Genomic DNA, 21,003 nt, shown 5'->3' with positions numbered 1-21,003 from the left:
TTTTAGCTAAGCTGCACCCTCCACGGTGCACAGAGGAATATATGTGTGTCAGTCTGATCAGTTCTGTCTGCTAGCTGCAGTGAATGGCTAACATTTACTGTTAACTGGTAATTACTAGAGCTGATCAGGTACACTGGGTTGCTGTTTGTTCCACTGGTTTGCTCTTCCTCACATGTCTCACTCTGACGTCATCACACAAGGATTCTGAGGTTACCTTTGCTGCGTGTGCTGCTCTAGCACCTTTGCATTTCCTTACTGTCTGCTTCAGGAATTCAAACGAACACCTGTCAGTGACGACAAACCCACACAGCCCTGCTCGGAAATCACGAACTAAAGATAAAACACACTGCAGCAATTTAAACTCTTTGTTTTGATCTGAAATAAATCTACCGTGATGCTCAGAAACTCATTCAGTCAAGCTTGCTGGCCAGGTGTAAAGGGAGGGGAAATTGTAATCAGGATATATTGTATGGAAAAAGAGATCCTATTTTTAATAAAAGGGGAAACACTTAAGAATATTGTTTCTCAGTGTTCCAGCAAAAGCCAAAAACAAAGTCTGATCTCAGAAAAATTTGTGGTTACAGCCTTCTCTCCCCAGTGGAATTAAGCTCCGTAAGATTCATCTGGAGTCACAAAGTCTTTAAGAGAACCATATCTCCATAGGCCCAGGGATGGTAAAAATGTCAGAGAAGTCCTTGAATGCCCAGACTCCTACAGGACAGAAATGAGCTTTCAAACGGTGTCACTGCAAGCACAGGCATCTTCCACACAAATGGAATGACCCAGACTGGCAGCCAGAAAAGAGAGGAGAGCTAACATTCTGCATGGAAGCCACACGCAGCAGGAGGGTGACCTAGCCCTAACAAGGCATGCCCAGTGTCCCCATGACTGCACTTCAGAACCACTGTGAGGCAATGGCACCATGCTCTTGGCCTTTCTGGTCTCATCACAGCATACTGACAATCTGAGAGATTAACTGCTCCACTGTGGACTTTTCAGGTTAACAATTAACAACTACAAGAATTGTAGGGAGTGGCAATCAAGGAGTCTCAAGTGGGCCTGAATCAGAGTAAGAGGAACCAAACTTCATCCTGGGCAGAGTGCACGGAGCCTGGGAACAGACGGCTTTGACTGTCCCTGCTTCCCTGTGTACTGGAATTTTCTGTCATTTCCCTAAATGGCTCCTTCATTCCCCACCCTCTTTGGCAATCGTCTTAGCTCATTATCTTATCATAGATCCCCAAAAAATGCAGATCGTCCTGACAGGACATTCTCTCCACCCCATTAATCTTACTCCTTGTTATATACAGGGTTGATGGAAATAAGATCCACAGCAGCAGTCCTACCCGTAGGGCACACTCCAATCCATGGCCTGTGCATGTGTTTCTTAAACCTTTACATTTCATACTCCTGGGACACAGAGCAGTGCCTAACAGCACATAACAGATAAACAGACAACAAACATCGCCTTAGATGGATGTCAAAAGCTCAGCTCCCAGTGAACTGAAGAATCTGTTACTGTTCATCACAAAACCATATATTCATGAGGACGGTATACATTCATTAAGTGAAAGATTTAACTATGTAATGATGGAGTTTACCTCTAGCCAAGCTCACCTTCTGGAAAACACGTTCATTCAAAGTGACTCATTGTAACTGGGCCTGATGGTGCATGCTTGTAAACCTTAGTACTTGAAGATCTGAGACAGGAGGATCACAGCAAGTTTTAGACCAGCCTAGGCCACACATTAAGTTTCAAGCCAGTCTGTGCGACACAGTGAGACCCTGTTTTAAAAACAAACAAGCAAACAGCACCTGGCGTTCATGAACAACAGACAGAAGAGGTGACTGTGTACTCATACCCCCTCTCAAAGCCTCTGCCTGGTTTTCTAAGTCAGCCATCTCCAGCTTGATATCTTCTTCCATCAAAGCATCTCTTTTCTTGGTTATTTCATAATTGTCATTGAAGTCTGTAATTTCCTTAATAAATCTTTCCTCTTGCTCTGTGGTTTTTTTCTTTATAGCCTCCTGAAAAGCAACAATAAGTAAGTGACCAAATGTGACACACAGACTGCACCGTCCTTACACAACTAGAATCTGATAACCTGATGTCACCACAAGCAGCCCCTGCTGCCCAAGGATTTGCTTTTAAAGACTGAGGCTGTTCCAGAACAACTCCATTTGGAAGTTTTATCTTTACAGATTTGAGAGAGTTAATAACGTAGAAATTCTGACATTTATCTTTATGCTGCGTCTGTGAACTTACTTCATGACTATACACACTACTTTGTCAATATAATGCACAATTAGGTGGGGAATAACATCAAAATGTGAAAATTACAACCTTTACTCAAAGGAACAATGGCTGCTTACAGGAAAAAGAAAAACCTGATCATCTGAAGCCAAATTATGCAATCATTTCAAAGTTAGTTCTAAATAAGCTTTTGTGTTGTGAATGAAATGTCCACAGGGCATGACAATATGAATTTAAAAATATCTCTGGATGGTGCAAAAATCTAATTTCCTGACAGCATTACATACACTGGGTTCTATATTTTTATTGTTGGCTGCATGCCAACTATGTGGAATCACATTTAGAAGCTGGTCATGTCATAAGCTGTATTTTTATTATTCTTAAATATATTTTATGTAATTCCTTTCATCTATTTACTCAGTGTGTGTGCATGTGTGTGTATGTGTGTGTATGTATGTGTGTGTGCATGTGTGTGTATGTGGGTGTGTATGTGTGTGTGCATGTGTGCATGTGTGAATGTGTGTATGTATGTGTGTGCATGTGTGTGTGCATGTGTGTATGTGTGTATGTATGTGTGTGCATGTGTGTATGTATGTGTGTGCAAGTGTGTATGTATGTGTATGTATGTGTGTGCAAGTGTGTATGTATGTGTATGTATGTGTGTGCATGTGTATATGTATGTGTATGTGCACGTCTGTGTGTGTGTGTGTGTGAGTGTGTGTGTGTGTGTTAAGCCTTGGTGTGAATGTGCTGTAGCACACACGTGAAGGACAACTTGCAGGAGTCATTTCTCTCCTTCCACTGCTGGTTCCAGGGATTCAAATGTCATCAGATTTGGAAGAAAGGACCTTTATCCACTGAGCCCTCTCACTGGCCCTAATGTCGCTTCTTTAAAATGTCAACCTAGGCCTAGTCACATCTCCAAATTTGCCTGTAATCATTCCCACTACTGCTCAGCCTATTGACTTTGACTTAAGATAAAAAGATAAACAATATCTTTTCATGCCCATAAATATGCCTACAAGTATAAACCCCTGTCAACCGGAAGCATTAAACTGGGTCCTGACACCAGAGCAATTAAAAGCAGGGCATTCCTTCTCTTGGGCTCCTTACAACTGCACACAGTTCCCACACCCTCCTTGCCAGCACAAGTCTTTGCAGCTGCATTGCTGTCCAGGACAGCTTTAAACAGTCCTTAGTACTTTTCATTTGAATAGTACTGTCGGAGACACAGATAATTTGCCAAGAGTAAAGCAGTGCATACTGAAATGCCGCTGACACAGTTAGGTCACTGGCTGAGGTGTTTCTCGGTGGCTGGAGACTTACGCAGGCTTGGAGCAGTCTGTCCCGCTCACTGACAATCGCACTGCACTGTCTCTCTAATGCATTTTCACGGGTTTTCAAAAGCTCTAAGAGGAAAGTTTTCTCAGAAAACTGCTGAACCTTCAAAAGGAAAATACAGAAATCAGAATGAAGCCAATGAATACAGATTTTAGGGCTCAGTTAAATGCACAATGACTTCCTGCATGCACTGCTGTAAGTGACTGATAGCAGTGAATCCAGTGTCCTCACTGCTACAGAGCGGCCTCTGGGCTCCTGGTGGGCACAGCTGGCTTCTTTTTCCTCACCACGTTCAGCACAAGTGTTAGCATCTGACCACACACAGTGAAATCCACTTCTGGACAGCGTGCTCCAAGGAACAGGCTTCTGGTCTCACAATTTATAAGAAGGAATCAGTCACTAAGGCCACTAAACATGGGATAATATCTACAGCCCAGACCCAAGTTTATGATGTAACTATACATAGAGTAGACGTGAATTTGGTTAAATATCCCAAACCCATTCTGAGAACCCAGCCTTTGAATTTTACTTATTTACTCAGGGGTCTCTTATTTTCTGAGGCTTAGTGGTGGGTAGCCACGTTAGCACTGGCAGGTGGCTAAAGAAGCAAAATCCATTCCAGCCTCTTCCAGGTGCCCAACCAACGGATCCTTACAAACAGGATCGGAGAGCAGCATCTCCCTCCCCTTTCTCACAAATACTTTAACTTTTGTGCCCCACTGTACTCTACAGAGCAAAAGATCTCATGAGCACTGATATTAGGTATTATTCCATTTGGACTTTAAAAGCAGCTCCTTCTGAGACACAAAGTCAAACGAAAGGCAGAGAAACTGAAACAGTTTGTCTGCAGGGTTCAGTACTGGCCCTCGGGACAATGTGTTGCCTCCAGTTTGGGGCTGTTCTCATCTCTACAGAGAAAAGAAAAATGATATAAATTTAACTTAAATTGCAGAAAGCAAATTTATGTGAGTTATAAGACCTTCCTTCTGTGTCCCAGAAGACACTGCAGCAGTGAGGAGCCTGGAGCTCCTCCAGGGCCAAAGGCTGTGCCTCAAAGGCATCTGAAATGCTGCATCTGGTAGGGCCTAGGAATACTGGCATTTAGAAAGAGAGCTGAGGTGGAATAGAAATGCAATCTTCCATTTATACAAGGCTGTAGCACAGCCAGCCAACCTCAGTCCTGGGTGCAGTTCCCTTCAACCATATTTGAAGACAGACACCAAGAAAAAGATGGAGATGTGCAATCTGCACAACTGAGGGGACACCTGAAGTGACGGTGGGACAGTGAGGGGTTTCGTGTTGGTGATGCAGAATCAGGAAATGCGGTTCCCAGTCTTTACCATGTACAAGCCAACAGGGCAGACAAGGGAAGGATCAAACCATCTCCTCCATCTGTTTAGTGTAAGAACATGATACTGCATGACTGTTATACAGACGAGAATAAAATAGCTCCACAAGTTCACGACTTCATAAAGGATGTTAAATTCATTAGGGGTAAGCATGGGGTTAAAATCCATGTCTCTCAACAACCTTCCTGCTAAATCACAGCATTAAAATGGAAATGCCAAAGCTGCTTCTGAGTAATTCTGGCAATAAAAAGGACTTCAGCACCACTGCACACACATGCTTCAGACACACAGATGAGTCAGCAGTGTCCAGCACTGTGACCCTGGGAACCAACAGCATCCCAGAAAACTGTCCAACTGAGTTACCAAAAAAGAAAAAATTGCAAATGAATCTCATATTTTCACTAAGTATCCTGGGGTGAGGGATGCACAGCCTGCAGGCCACAGGCTGGTAAGTTCTGGTTTAATTTGCTAACGTGCTTCAAATAGTTTGCCCTTCAGAATTGAGATTGACGTCTAATTCTGTTTCTGACATTGATTCCCAGAAGACAGAGTAGAAGAGAACCAGCTGTGCAAAGTTGTCCTCTGACCTCCACACACTCACAGCCATACCCATTCCTGCTTACTCAAAGCCATACACACACACACACACACACACACACCACACGCACATACACACACACATACCACACACACACACACACTTTTTTTTTAACACTTATGGCAACTGAGGGGAAAGCACAACAGAGGAAGTGGGAGAAAGTGGAAAGTCACTGTCAGGACAGGAGATGGGCTTCCAATAAATACACTGCCTCCCAGTACTGCAGTCATTGACAGGTTAGGGTATAGATGAGAGCTGAGATTGAAGACTGGTGCCCTGTCTCCATTCTTTAATAGAACGTAAGGAACAAGTTCTTGGCTTTGCCTGGTTCCTCACCATGTTTAAGTTTTGCCTTCAGAGGCAACAGCTCTCATGGTCTCCAGGAAGCTGGCGATTATTCTGCTTTCTCTGTTACCCAAAACAACCAAGAAAACCAGGCCTGCTGATAAGTACAATTTTAGTAGTTCTTTTAAATATAACTGCAATGATAATTTTGGAATTTCAATTTCTTTAAAAAACACAGGAATATTATGTTTTTGTTTTAATCCCAGGTGTGGGATATGGGCTGCTTCAGAGTGCCCACAGCTAAGACTCTGATTTGCCTCATGCTCTGGTGGGGACGTGATTTTGCCAGCTGCGGATAGTTTCTGCAATTGTGTGGTGTTGGGAATTCTGGGGACTTTTCAGAGTGTATATAGGTGCTAGGGTCCTGATCAAAAGGATGAAATGTTGGTGGGTTTTTGACTGGTTGCTATTAGTAGTGGTTTGTTAAGTAGTTGTGCACAAAGAAACAAGAAGAAATGAGATATTCTGACAGTGAAAATCAAACTTGACCCAAGGAACTCAATGCTCTAATGAGCAGGAAGTAGCACTTTATTCAGAGCTCTCGTTCCTTTACTCTTTATCCCTGTTCTCTCTGATCAATGTTGGCGAATTGAAAGGGTGGGGAAAGAAGGTGCAGAGGGGTGAAAGAAAGACGAACCCACAAAGTAACCAAAGTCCAGCTACATGTAATCCTAACAATACTGACAGGGTCAGTACACTACTCACAGAATTGCTCACAGAGGCCACTCACAGGGTCACTGCCTTGCAGACTCCTTACCTCTGCCGTGTTACAAAGTAAGAGCCAAGGAGGGATCTGATGGGAGGAGGATAATGTGACACTACAAACTACTTTCTGAAAAGCAATTGCCAAGCTTGTCACGTTGAGCTGAGACACTGACGTGCCTATGGCGGTTTGAGCCACTTAGCTCGCAGTAAACAGAAACTAAAGAAATTATTGACTCTGTCTCCTAAATTGCTTGTGATCTCAAGAGACAGCATGCAATACAAGGAAAGGAGTGGGAGGTTCCTAATGGCAGGAATACAAACTTCTCTTTCTCACCGTTGTCTGTTTCCTGACTAAAAATAAAAATATTTGTATAAAGCCGTAATATTGCATTCTAGACTCAAATGGGCAAGCTTTGTCAGAAAATGTCACTGTTTTGGTAAAATTTAGCTTACAGCAGTGCCATCTCCCGTGTTAACTCTGCCTCTCTCCACAATAAAGATTTTTCTTTTTCCTGTTCATTCCTCTTGGATACTGAGCTGACTTACCTGGTGACTAGGTCTGTGTTCAACAGAGCTCTACCATGGCTCTTCACTTCCTTGCTGCCTGCGTGCCTTCAGATACTTAGAAACTCAAACTGACCAGAGCATATTATAGATCAGCATTAGGTTGGTCCACAACACTCTTTGTGTAGCTAATGCTGCTAAAGCCAGCTCAGCCTCCAGCAAGCATCTCTTTGCCTGTTAGATCATCCGCGGAAAGCACAAGAGGCAACTTCACACCAGAGACACAGGGAGACATGCAGACTTCACATGGCTAACATACAAGGAAAGGGCCCAGGGCTCTCACAAGCATGACAGGAGATATTTCAAACACAAGACTGCACCACTGAGCAAGTTGAGAGCAGATATTAAGGCCTTAGCTTTGTTTTTAGAGATAAGGTCTCACTATGTAGCTTTGGCTGGTCAGGATCTCCCTATGTAGACCAGGCTGGCCTCAAACTTATAGAGCTCTACATGCCTCTGCCTCTTCAGTGCTGAGACTAAAGGCATATACTACCACACCCAGCAACCTTTAGCTTTTTAAAAATACATTAGTGTGTTTCTAAATCAGTTTTCCCACTATGGCACAGTAACCCTCATGTGGCAAGCAAGAACGTTTCAATACAGGCAACCATGCCAGCATTTCAGCCCTTAGCAATAACTAACAAAAGGTCCAGCATGAAAAGCTGGAAATCAGGAAGCTATTACAAACTCTGCAAGTTAGTAACACTGTGGCTAACTCTGTGCAGACACTACTCTTTTGTTTATAAAACTAACTAATTTCTAATACATAAGTGATAACATTTTGAGAGTTTAGACTGTAACAATCTTTCTGGAAGATATACTTAAAAACATAAAAAATATGTCTTCATTGACACAACAGTTTGAGTTGTATTTGTTATCTTAGAAAACAACCAGAAAATTCAGGGCTGCCATCCATGTGTTAATGGCAGGGTTTACTGAAATAACAGTGCATACTTGTCACTAGAAAATGAGCTAGCCCAGCTCCGAAAAAAAGAACCAAAAAAAAAAAAAAAAAAAAAAGAAAATGAGCTAGCTAAAATATCGCTAAGTATTTACTGTAATATTATGAAGCTGTAAAAATTGCTTTAGGTCTATATCCACAGAGAGACCCTAAATATAAAAAAAGAAAATGCAAATTATTTGAGGAAAAATAAGCAAGTATTAAATAATGTAAAATAAATAAATGAGTGAATGATGGCAGCTGGAGAGCCGTTTCAGAAGCTGAAGTAAATACTGTCCTTGCAGAAGACCCAGCTTCAGTGCCCAGAACCTACACTTCTTTGGCCTATTTCCAAGTTTTGGATAGTTTTCATGACAGGCATGATAAGGTTTTCCTTGAAGAATTATAGGGAAAATCAAAGCTAATTATAAGTTATGTTCCATGAGAACCTTCAGAGTCTTGAGTTATAGTCAGTTGTACCTAACTGAAGATATTTGATGGCCATTCCTCATTAGGAAAGTATCACAGGCTAGAGACACGACTCAGCTGGTCAGAGCATTTCCTGCTCTGTCAGAGTACCACAGTTCCTTTCCTAGAACTCAATCCAGGTGACTCTCATCCACCCTGGGTGCCGCCTTCTGGCCTCGACAGCACATACACACATGTGCACATGTCTACACACAAGCACACACACACTATAATAAGAAAGTGTATAGATAAATACACCTGTAATTCACGGTGTGGCCTAGACTTTGTCAGTGAATGTCCATTGAATGGCTAGAGGTGAGCTGGTTAGGAGATCTGAGAATCATAATTAACTGATTTTCTAAAAATTCATAATCACAAAGTCGCCCTGCAAGTGTATATCCTGGGCTGCAGCTGATGAGGCTGCAGACTCAAACTGAATCTCATGCTCTCCTCAAATTGAGGCAAAACACGACTGTTTTTTCAAAGTATTTTCTTCTTGGTTCCAGGAGATGTTTTCTGTTCAAAGCATTTCTGACATTTCATATTTTACAGTTTATTTAGGGCACTTCTTCTGAAAATAGGAAGGGAGGCAGAACCTGAATTCTACAATTAGAGCAGCTGAGTGGATGTTCCACTCTGAATGCTAGTCATGAAGCTGGCGTTGAGTGGTTTACAACCTCCTGTGTCAGAAGGGCCAATGTGTGTCATTACGTTTGATTTACAGTGCCATTCTAAACATTCTTTGGATTTTCCAATAATCATCAAGAGAACATCAAGATAAAAGAGCCTACTAAATGCTATATACATAATTTCTTTAATCATCTTAGCTCTGTGACCATGAAAAGGAAGTGCAACTTCTCCTTCTGTGTGCAGCCAGGCCTTCTCACAAAAGAACCAGTCACAAGCCTAGCATTTATCAGGCTCCAATGCCAAGAACGAGTGGGCCTTCAATAAGTGTCCTTAAGGAATAAGAAATACAATCCAACGTAAGGCACTACCAAACCCACAAAGACAGCATTTTAAAGTCACCAAATTAGAGGGGAACATGTGTTAGCAAACACAAAAGCATGTGATTGTTTTGAAAATCAGCTGACATCTCCTGAAGAAAAATAGAAAAAAAACAAACAAATAGACAACAATTCCAATGGTCCTGTAAGTCCTAACAATTCCACTCCTAGATGGAGTGCTCAAGAGATTTGAAAATATGTTCATACATGCACTTGTGCACAAACACTCATGGCAATGCTATTCAAAACAGCACAGTACTCTGAGTGGTCCAACTGGCTCACAAGCCAGAGTGTGTGGATACAAGGAACACTGTTCTCACGCTTCAGCATGATACAGTGGCAGGCTGGAAACAGAAAACACAGAGCTAAGTCACAAATTGCTACTACTGTGTACCTGCTGTGTGCTTCCAATGCTAATACTGTGTACCTCATCAATAAAGCATGTCCAGATGCAAAAGACACAGACTGCCTAGAACCTGGACTGTGCGGAGCTTGGGGACTTAGGGGGAACACGGTGGCTGCTTGTAGATGTGGTGTTTCTTTATGGAAGATGAAAATGTTCTAAAATCAATAATCACAATAATATCTTGTAAAAAATTATGTCATTACTAACTTTTAAAAATGTAATTTTTTTTTTGAGCTAGGGACCAAACCCAGGGCCTTGCGCTTCCTAGGCAAGCACTCTACCACTGAGCTAAATCCCCAACCCCTAAAAATGTAATTTTTATAAAGTTACCTAGCAGCTACGTTCCACCCTAATCTTAAGAGAAAAAAAACAAGGCATGATGTACAGTTTAAGTGCCCTGTATACCTTCCCTGATTAAAGTTAACTGCCTCCGGGACAGTGCTACCTTGATGTGCGATTCATCGTCCCGTGACTGTCACAGCCCTTTGCTGTATTTATGAGCCTCGCAGGACAGCCTGTGCTCTGTGTGTGTAGCCCTGTTTTCACAGTGACACGGCGGGTACAGGTTGCTCTTTAGCACTCTGTGTTCTGGAGATGAATTGTTTTCAGATCATTCAGTGGCTTTTTAAAGTGACCGCTGACACCCGAGGTTCTGAAGCCATGTGCCTCACAACAGAAGCTAAGTTGACCTTTGCCCCCCTTTCTATCAGTGCAGTGTGGGCTGCTCCAGGTACCCACACTGCCATAGTTATGTATTCAGAGGAAAGTGCATCTTATAACCTAAAAGGCTTTCTTAGGTGAGAGAGAATTCGGGACAGGGGCGAAACATGCATGCAGTGGATGATAAACACCCGTAGTTAAGGTGGGCCATTTTAGACACCTGCGGGGGTTTCTACAGGGTCACTCTGACGTCACCACTGAACCCTCTTCCACAGACACTAGCTATGGCTGCCTCCCTGACACATATTCCTCATTTCCTCACTGAACAGTTAATGCTGTTCTGAAACCTGGCCCATCCTCCCTGAACATGAAGACCATTACTGGTTCACAGATCATGGGAGAATAAAGCCTGTCTATTTGATAGACGGTGGGAATGTCCCTGCCGGCAGAGTAGCCTGGGAACATCCTTCTCACTCTGATTCTAAACAGAGAAGCACACGGCCTTAGACATGAGTACTTAGGAGGGAACACAAGGGCAGCCATGAATTTCACTGTTTTACTTGACTAATACAACCCCAGTTTTGTTTGGTGCCAATAATAAACTCCTAAACGAAGTGTTTTGGGACTCTGGGTAATCCCAGGAGGTTGGGACAAATGGCCCAACAAAGGTTCAAGGACCGTCTAAGACGATGTTGATTTTAAGGCCAGCCATAGTTAAAGACTGAGATCCCGTCTCTAAGGAGCAACTTACCTCCCAGCCAAACTAACAACAGCAACGAAATCCTACACTCTCCTGCCAGTGTTGACTACAGGGTTCTAATCAGCAGCAGCAGGTTGAAATTTCCGAAGACCTTCCATCCTAAAACCTTTCGGTACCAGGCTGCACAGAGGAGAAGCGACTTTTGGTCTTGGTCTTTCTCCTTCCAGGCTAGATTTGGGAAGACCGCAAAGGACCTGAACAGTGCTGAGGGAGGGATGGGGCCGGCATCCACAGTGACAAGGGCAGAATGAGCAGAGGCTTCATGATCTCCTTTCGCAGCTTTAATAAATGGCCCCTCTCGCCCCTTTCAGACTTGTTTATGTGAGAAGAGAAAACCTAACCACTATTGAGTGAAGCCACAAGGGTTAGAGGTTATAACCAATAAAGCCAGGAATCAATGCTGGGTTTCCAGTTAAGTCTGCAGCAACCAAAAGTTACTAAAACAGAATTTCTGCTGTGACATAAGCTGACAGAGTCCTCTGTTTTTAAGTAAATTTTAATCAACAATAAAACCATGTAGAAGCAACACAGAAAATTTCCTCTAATGCATACATTTCACATCGGCTAAATACTTGCATCTCACAACTATAAAGGACAATGATTCCTGGTGCTGTTCTCTCCTTGACATGTTAAGTCTATACCAAAGCATGATTTCTCAAGTTCTGAGAGGCAGGGTTCTGACTTCACCAATCAGAAGGCAGAACATCTACATTTCTAAGAAAAAATGTAAATGGGCCATTTTGCTACTCCATTCCAAAATATTTTCTTTAAAATTCATAAAACATTATTCTATTGTTCTTCAGATATTTCTGAATACATAAAAATAATATTAATCAGACTGAGCAGGTCCTAATTAGGAATGTATCTACACACATATATATATATACATACATGCAATAAAAAATGGTCATGAGTTTGGGGGGTAACTATATGGGATGGTTCAGAGGAAGAAAGGGAAAGGGGACTGTTGTAATTATAACTGCAAAATTAAGGAAGTTAAAAAAAGACATTTATCCAATAAGTTGAAAAAGGAAAATATGTAAAATATGCTAATACAGCCTAAGCCTTCCCTGCTTTCCCTCTCACAGGAATATGGCACAGCACTGGGCTTATATAAGATGCTTATAAAAACTACTCAAACTATAATTACATACCAATTTTCACATATAAGAAACTCAGTGACTTGCTTCTGAGAAACTACAATAGTTTTACAAGCCTCAATTTTAGTCTCAGACATCAACATAGACGACTGAGGTTTGAGGCACCTTGGCAAGCCTCAGTGTAGACTACACCATGCTCCCATTCTCAACGCAGACCACACTGTGCTCCCATTTCAGTGTAGACCACACTGTGCTCCCACTCTCAGTGCAGACCACACCATGCTCCCATTTCAGAGTAGACCTCACCATGCATTCTCAGTGCAGACCACACCAAGCTCCCACTCTTCCCTTTTCACAGGCCAAGCTTAACCAGGCGCACTGTAGCTGTCCACGTCACTTAAAGCACTCCTGTGATCTGAGACTGCTTGCTCCCATTTATTTCATGAGACTCATCCAGCCCTGAAAGACAGATGCTATCATTCAAGTTCTAATTGCAAGCTACTTAGGTTCTACAGAACAAGGGGGGAAAGAATACTGCACTTCCTAAAATACGCTTTTTGACTTCAAGCAGTTCCCTAAATGTAAGCCCAAATATTTTTTTGAGCATGTGAGTATACAATAGCTCACGTGTTGCTCTAGGGTCTCCTCATGCTACTTGTTTGATAAATGGGTCAATAAACACCAAGTCAAATGTCCAAGTAAATATATTTTCATTGTTATTGGCAGATATATAATTAACTCTGAGGAAAAAGAAACAGAGAATCAATTTATGATTACTTCTTTAGCTCTTCCCATTACTCATTTACTTTAGCTTCTTAGTTCTGTTTAAATCTTTTTTTTTTTTTTTTTTTTTTTTTTTGGTTCTTTTTTTCGGAGCTGGGGACCGAACCCAGGGCCTTGCACTTCCTAGGTAAGCGCTCTACCACTGAGCTAAATCCCCAGCCCCTTTAAATCTTAATACACACGTACCATCTTGACTCTAATTATAAATCAAATTACCTCAATTACAAATCAGTGTTGTATGAACTGTGACCCACATATGCTAGTTTTATTAGTAAGATACAATTATATTATTACCCATGCATATGAGCTGATTAAAAACAAATGCACATTTATGAGCCTGTATTAATTAGCAATTTCATGAATGCTTTTAAGTAATATTAGAGATTTGCTATGTTTTCTCTAGCACAAACAATTAAATCAACATTTTCTTTATACATGTGTAGTATCAACACTACATTTCTATTTTCAGGTGAAATAGGCTGCTAACAAAAGATATTATACAGAATAATAATTTGTCTTGCAAAGGAAACATTACAAAGAAAAAAACATCTCATTTAATTTTTTTTCTTTTTTTTTTCTTTTTTTTCCAGAGCTGGGGACTGAACCCAGGACCTTGCGGTTGCTAGGTAAGCGCTCTACCACTGAGCTAAATCCCCGACCCCTAAACATCTCATTTAAAATGAAACATTTCCTACCTGTCAGGTCAGTATCTTCACCAACCCCCAAAAAACACACCTTATACAACTTACATAAGTGATCTTTAAAATATCACCCCAGATGCAACACTTCAGACATATTATTGTATGTCGTGGGGAAAAATGTTCAATGCAAGCTCAAGAATCTGTTTTAATAGAGTAATATTTTCCTTAACCAATTGTTACTGTGGTAGTTATTTGGTTTTCTATTACATACCATGAACAAATCATTTAAATGATGTCTCAGCTTCCTTGCCTGTAAATGGGGAATGATTACTCCTCCTCTCAGAGTTCCTGTTAGAACTAAAGGGGTTAATCAGCCCTTGAATAATACCCTGCACGTGGGCACTTAGCTGCTGAGACCCTGGGAGTAGAGAGGGGTTGAACGCCCCACACCACCCATGTAGAGTATGTGTGTGGTGTGTATACATGTGTGTGTGCATATGTGTGGGGTGTGTGTGCACATATGTGGGCTGTGGGGGTGGGATATGTGTGTGTGTACATGTTTGTGTATGAGTGATGTGTGTGTATGTGTTTGGGTGACATGTGTCTATGCCTGCATGTGTATGTATGTGGTATGTGGTATGTGTGTGTATATTTGTATATGGTATGTGTGTGCATGTGCATATGATATGTGTGTAGTATGGTGTATATGTAGTGTGTTGTGTGTGATATATGTGTGGTATGGCATGTATGTAGTGTGTGTGTTGTGGTGTGTGGCATATGTGTGTGCATGTGTGTGGGGGATGTGTGCTTGTGTATGTATGTGGTGTGTGTGGTGGTTATGGTATGTGGTGAGTGTGTGCATGTGTATGAGTGTGTATGTTCCTTTTCTTCTGTTGACTTCTATTTGCCAACCCAACTTTCAAAGCATCTTAAGTCTTCTTCCAGGGAAAGACAGCTACATGAAGGTGCTGTACACCTTTGCCCATGCCACCAGGATTCCCCACTGCCGCTGGCCTACTTTCTCTTTTAGTCCAGAAGTAAGAGCTGGGCTCAATGAATACTCACCCCACATTCTGTCTTAAAAGATAGTTTCTTTTAGTTAAGGGGCAGAGAGGAAAGGTTGGTTGGTTGGTGGGTACTCAGAGTTAGGAGGGATAAAGGCTGGTATTCGACTACACAGAAGGATGGCTACAGTTAATGACCTAGACGACGAACTTTGAAGATTTGTAATATTTTCACCACAGTCAGGATAAATGTTGGCACGGATATATTAACCTGGAGCTGAGCATTACAAAATGCATAACAAATAACATGGAAGCCATAAACATGCCCAACCTTTATTTGTCGAATTATCAAGACCGAGCTCTTTTCTTGTTACTGGCCCTCAGTAGTGAATGCACCTGTGTACAGTGTTGGCTTAGCAACAGATACCAAGAGAATAAAGGTGAATTTAAAACAAAACTAAGTACATTCCTCCCAAAGAAAGAGGGGCTGCAAACAGGAGCGCATGTTGACACTTAGATTTTACAGAGCTGTCCAGGGAGGGTTTTATGATGCATGACAGGATGCAGAGAGAAGAGAGGCCGTTCACCAAGTGGTGAACGGGCAAGAATTGTTTTATCCACAGGAAAATGAAAATTCCTCACAAATATACGCTGTTATTAGAGTAATATAATGTATAAATAAATTTATAACTTACATCCCTTTTACATACAAATTTATATTTAATATGTGATAAAATTAAAAATGTATTAACAAAAAAAAAAAAGTCTGAGTGATCAAGTCACTAGACTGCCTCTATGCACTGCTGCCTTAGTTCACCTTCAGGTGTTGGGACATTACTATTGGACACCTGATTCCTCCTTCCAGACCTAGGCCTCTAGCTCTCACCATCTTCACTGTCCATCCCCATCTCTGTGCTCAGAGCACAAGGAGCTCCCCTAACAGCACATTTACTGCCCCTCTCTGGTCAAATCTAGCAACGTTTCCCTCCCAACTCTACTCCGCCGCCCTCTGCTGGCTGTCCAGAGTCCTCTCTCAATGTGCCTGGGGAAGAACCGCCCCCTCTTTGCTACAAAGGGTCTCTCCTACTAAGTCTCTTTTCTCCCTCAAAATTCTATCCATAGTTCAACCACTTCCTTGAAGCAGCCAGGCTCGCTCGGTCCTTACTTTTTAAAAGGCGGAACTTTACAAATGCGGCCGGAGAGAGAAATGAGAGAAAAGATAACTTAGGATGAGACAAGTCCAAAACTGTGGTAGTGAGTTGGAAAGCAGAAAGCCATCATTTGAAAGACACATACGATCCCATTACATCCACGGAGCACACTTAAATTACTTACTGTCTGACATTTATATGCTGCCCTGACTACTTATTGAACAATTATTCTTCCAATGACACTTTTCCTTATAAACATTAACCATCCCACAAAATGGACGGGGAATCCGTTAAGTCTGGATTCCTCCGGGCCACTTCCTGTTAAAAACCAAAGACCGTGGACTCAGAACCTTACACGCTAGACAACGCTGAATGACAGAATATAGCTGCTGAGTTTCCTAGTTGATGGATAAGTAGTTAGTAAATTGCTCCCCAAAGCCAAGTTCAGACACTTCCTCAAGTGATACTTAGCATGGTCTATGCATCCATACCTTGGATTCCAACTTGATCTTTTCTTCATTCAGATCCTCTGTTGCTTTCTTAATTTTCCCGCGACATCTGGCAATTTCTGACCTCACTGTAATACCAACAAAATCTTTACTGGCCTCCGCCTTTCTGAAGCCTCCATCACGGCAGCACTTGGCAGGTGAGTTTTCATCTGTCTTCTGTCCAGGTTGCAAACTCCACTTACAGTGCCCCCCTTCCCCTCCAGTCTGTGGGGCAAACACCCAGGTCCAAAAGCCAAATGCCCCCCAAGAGCAAACCCCAGCTCCAAAAGCCAAATGCCCTCTAAGGGCAGGCTCACCTTCCCGCATCACTCTGCGGCTCTCCTCGGCCTGATGCTCAGTGAAGATGATGTGCTGAAACAACGACTCCAGACTCATCTCGGGCCAGCTCACCCTTAATATTTTATAAGGGAGTCTGAGGATCCTGGAAAGCACAATGAAGAGGGTTGTCTGGCTGTTCCCTGCCTGCACCACCCACTCTTGCCCAGCAGAGCCCCAGGGCAGGAGCTCTCGGCTTGTTCCTCCATGCTCGCCCAGAGCCGGGCCCATTCCTCCTCCATGTTCGCCCACAGCCCGGCGTGCTTCTGTGCTGAGTGCAGCCCCCACAGAAAAGGCCTGGGGGACAGATACAGTAACTTTGGCTGGGGGCATGCTTCCCCTTCCCAACCCCCTCGCTTTCCCAGGAAAAGATGCCCACAGGCAGAGGCTGGCAACTGACGCCCCCTCAGGTGTGTCCAGCCAAAGGGGCCTCCACCGGCCTCGCGAGAAGTCATCTACGGAAGCCTGGTGGGACCAGTCTGCAGCGACCTGCGCTCACGGGTTCGGGGTCTTTCTAGAGGTGGGACTCCCAGTCTCCAAGTATTATAAAGTGCAAAGTACCCGTGATTCTAAATATAAACTTTTGCAAAGTCGTATCCTCGGAGGCTAGCAAAGACTCCTACAAATGTACAATGTCTGACATTCCACCGTAATCATTCCTTCGTAATCAAAGCATATCTTTTTTGTCTGCCCCGAAATTAATCACTGCCTTTTGTAATCAAGCCTTGGTAATATTAACACTTCGATATCTGTACAATGTGTGTCAGAGACCAAAGTGGTTGCTAATTAAGGCTTAAATGTGAAAGGCACCTTTGGGACTTTTGCATGATATTTTTTTTTTAATTAAGAAATATTTTCAGTTTTGGTAGGTCAAAATATTGACATTGTAATAAACATCTGACTTTACTCTGAATGTAAAACTGACACTGGCTAGACTTTTAAGAAGTAACTTTTAATGTGAAAGTTTGAATGTGCTTAAAATTAAGTAAAATGAAAATTTTGTCACTTACACTAGGCTTAATTAATAACCCACTAATGCCACAATATATTCAGTTAAAAACTTTAATCTATTCTATATTTCTACCTTAATTTTCATCTGGTCATGTCTGCATGAAGTTTAATGTTTGAACTATCAGAATACACACTGAAATTTGAAATAAAGTTAAAAAGAATTAATTACTCAGAGCTATTCAGAAGCTAGTACTGATGAAAATTTTCCCACTGTCTTTTGGGTATCCCTTGTGGACAAGCACTTTTTATTTAAAACCTTGAAGTCCCATGAATAAGGAATGATAACATTATTTTGTTACTTGTGTTTTGATTATAATTAGTAGTTCAATATTTATTATTTATTTGCTAAGCACTCACTTTCTGAACACACTACGTCTATTTAAGATGATTTTGACATTTCTTTTCTAATATAGTTAAGGTGACAGACTGACAGACTCAAAATATACCAGTAAAAATGAGGTCACCGAGCTACTTAGTTGAGTCACTATCTGAAATCTTGATGTGTATTCGTTCTTTTAATCAAGCCAGTTATCCTATTAGAACTATGTTTTTTGTTACTTGAAGGGCTAAGTAACTTGTCCACACTCACGATGGCTAGAATGTAGCCAATTCAGGATTGGAATCCTGTGTCTCAGGAAGAGGCATACTTTGTACAGGAAAGTAAATGGAGACCAAGAAAATGGGAGTTGAGAGTCATGGATTCAGCTGTTATTTTCTTACTATAACACAAACATAGTGGACTTTTGCCATTTCATTTAAAGCTCTTCATGAATGTACTTTGTACCTTTATAGTCCTCTGATACATGTGTGCATGTGTCTAGCTCAGATATAACCAAATTCTTCCATGTACTCAAGGATGGGAAATGACCGTTATTGTGCCTAGAACCATTTTCTTTGAGCACTCCTGTGGAGGTTCTTGAACTGTATCACAAATGCCATCAAAGGTAGAAGCTTTTCGAGATAGACTACAAGACTACTAGCATTGCCCCCTTCAGGGTGATTTCCTGTGGGCTTGCATGGGGGCTGTTCTCACAGAAAGGCAGGTTTCCAAGAACTTGATACTTTTTCAAGTTACAGCTTTATGAGTTGCACTCAAACTCTCTCTGTTATTTAACATGCTCCCGTCTGTACTGAAACTTGGCAGAGTGGATTCTGAAAGCCATTGGAAGCCCTCCTGCCCTTCTCACACAGGAGCACAGAAGAAAGTCACTGGAAATTCGAGAGGAGGGTGATGGGGAGAAATATCACTGTCAAGTTCTTCCCATCCCACAGCACTCTAGTGCCTTTAAATCTTGGTAGAATCTTCTTAGAGGTATTACAACTGCAGGCATTAGCTATGTTTTAAATTTTAATTTTGTTTACTGAGGTGCGTATAATTATGCAAGCCCACAGTTCAAACTCTACAGTTTTCATAATAATGAATTAAAGTAACATCAAATTAAGATATTAAAATCTAACTTTATTCATACATTGTGAATAGTGTTAAGACTTTTTTCCCCTCTTATAGCAATGCATGCTGATTGCATCTCATAATGTACAGAGCAAGAGTGGTATTATTTAAATTTATGCCAAATAAAAATGGTATATGACATGATAAAGCTTTGTGGGCATACTACTTTCTGAAAATGTATCTTCTGAATCTAAAAATGGGAAATGATTCATCCGACAACTGTTTAATGAGCTCCTGCTTTTCATTCAACATTCATTCAACAAATATTACTGAACAGTTCCTATGCACCATGTTAGAGAAACAACTGCAAGATTTAATAAAAACAGCTACATTAAAAAAAAAGTTCTTTCTCCCCCTGGATAATTCTAACCTCAATGGAGAATTATTATATTTTACAGCATTTTGGCAGCAGGATAAACAATTGCTCTCAGATGCTACGGCAGATGTTCTTTAGAAAGGAAGCCAGTTATTTGCATTATGACGCCCACACATGATTCTCAGACCTAAACTTCCCATCTGTGCACATTTCAGTGAATTGCCTACCTTTGGAACACGAGTGAGGATCCCTCATTGTCCCTGCCCTCGGATGCTTCTCTCGATCGCTTAGCACCTGGGCTGTGCAGTCATCAATGATTGTTTTGCTAGGAGGCCTTATACAGGGCTCTATTGCTCTTTGATTTAAATGCGTCTCTTCCTCTTTCTTAGATTGATGACTTTCCTAACCCAGGCTTCAGAATACCCACTAGCCGGGGGCATGTGTGTCGCGATGAAAGGAGGGAAAAGTAATTCATTTATTTTATGTTTTTCTGAGGGCATCTACCATAAAGAAAAAATTATGGGTTTAACTAAGTCGAATTACCATTCATTGAGTGTCTACTAAGTCTAGAGTTTTCCCCTGGGTATTAAGAAGGCTACAAAGTTGGAAAGATGCCTGCTCTCCTCTCCTTGGAAGGTCACCGTCAGTCAAATGGGGTAGGGGTTAGCTTGAGAATAAGGCTCTAGGTAATATTTTTCACACCTCCACTTTCAAAACATGGTAGAGGAGAGGTGATATGTCTGGTACAGGCAATCTAGGGAGAGTTGCCAATAGAGAAAAAAGAAAGGGAGAAAGTTTAGTAGAAAAGAAAAGGGAAAGGCAGAAAGACATATGGGACCAGCATTAGGTGTTTTGCATTTTCACGAGTCCATATAGGTTATTCAGTGCTTCCAATGTGTGAGTGGAACGTCCACATTGATGTGCAGAATGAGTTGACTCCACTGGGTTAGAAGCAGTAAGGGAATGGGACTACTGGCTTGAATATTGAGTAGTGCACTGTCTTAGTCCATTTGGGCCACCATCACCACATGACACAAGCTGGGTCACTTACATTGGAAATGTATTCCTCACCATTAGGAAGCAGTGAAATCCAACATGATGGTGTCTGAGCACTCAGGATTGGCCTGTTTCCTAGTTCACAGACACCTAGTGAACTCTCAGAAACTAGGAAAGACTTGTTAGAGCTGCGTGGCATTTTTTATAGGAACACAAATTTCAATCAGGCCAGCCCCGCCCCCTTGTCTAATTGGCTCATCAAGCTGCACATGTAGTAGCATCAGCTTCTGAGTTAGAGTCAGACAAGTGGAGAGATGGACACGCCCATAC

The 21,003-nt window shown here is 41.9% G+C and overlaps 1 protein-coding gene across 8 annotated transcripts in view; it reads right to left on the bottom strand.

Moving 5' to 3' along the window:
- Ccdc172 (coiled-coil domain containing 172) overlaps nt 1–17,361 on the bottom strand; it is a 46,146-nt gene extending 28,785 nt beyond the window's left edge. For 2 of the 8 annotated variants that reach the window (XM_087575686.1, XM_087575688.1), the window contains exons 1-4: nt 17,280–17,347; nt 16,882–17,006; nt 16,568–16,653; nt 1,863–2,028 (exon numbers count right to left, since the gene is read on the bottom strand). In XM_087575686.1, coding sequence (XP_087431812.1) covers nt 1,863–2,028; nt 16,568–16,653; nt 16,882–16,960 — 331 coding nt within the window. In that variant the 5' untranslated portion in view covers nt 16,961–17,006; nt 17,280–17,347. Of the gene's footprint in view, nt 1–1,862; nt 2,029–3,580; nt 3,698–16,567; nt 16,654–16,881; nt 17,007–17,279 lie in introns of all 8 variants that reach the window. The other 6 variants (XR_015632648.1, XM_087575679.1, XM_087575691.1 and 3 more) reach the window with 6 other exon arrangements.
- Nucleotides 17,362–21,003: the final 3,642 nt, after the last annotated feature.

Source organism: Rattus norvegicus, chromosome 1 (assembly GCF_021556685.1).
Source record: "Rattus norvegicus strain SHRSP/BbbUtx chromosome 1, alternate assembly SHRSP_T2T, whole genome shotgun sequence".
NCBI classification, from domain to species: Eukaryota; Metazoa; Chordata; class Mammalia; order Rodentia; family Muridae; genus Rattus; species Rattus norvegicus.
The sequence above is the reverse complement of the archived record's forward strand: the minus strand, read 5'-3'. Positions and strand labels throughout refer to the sequence as shown.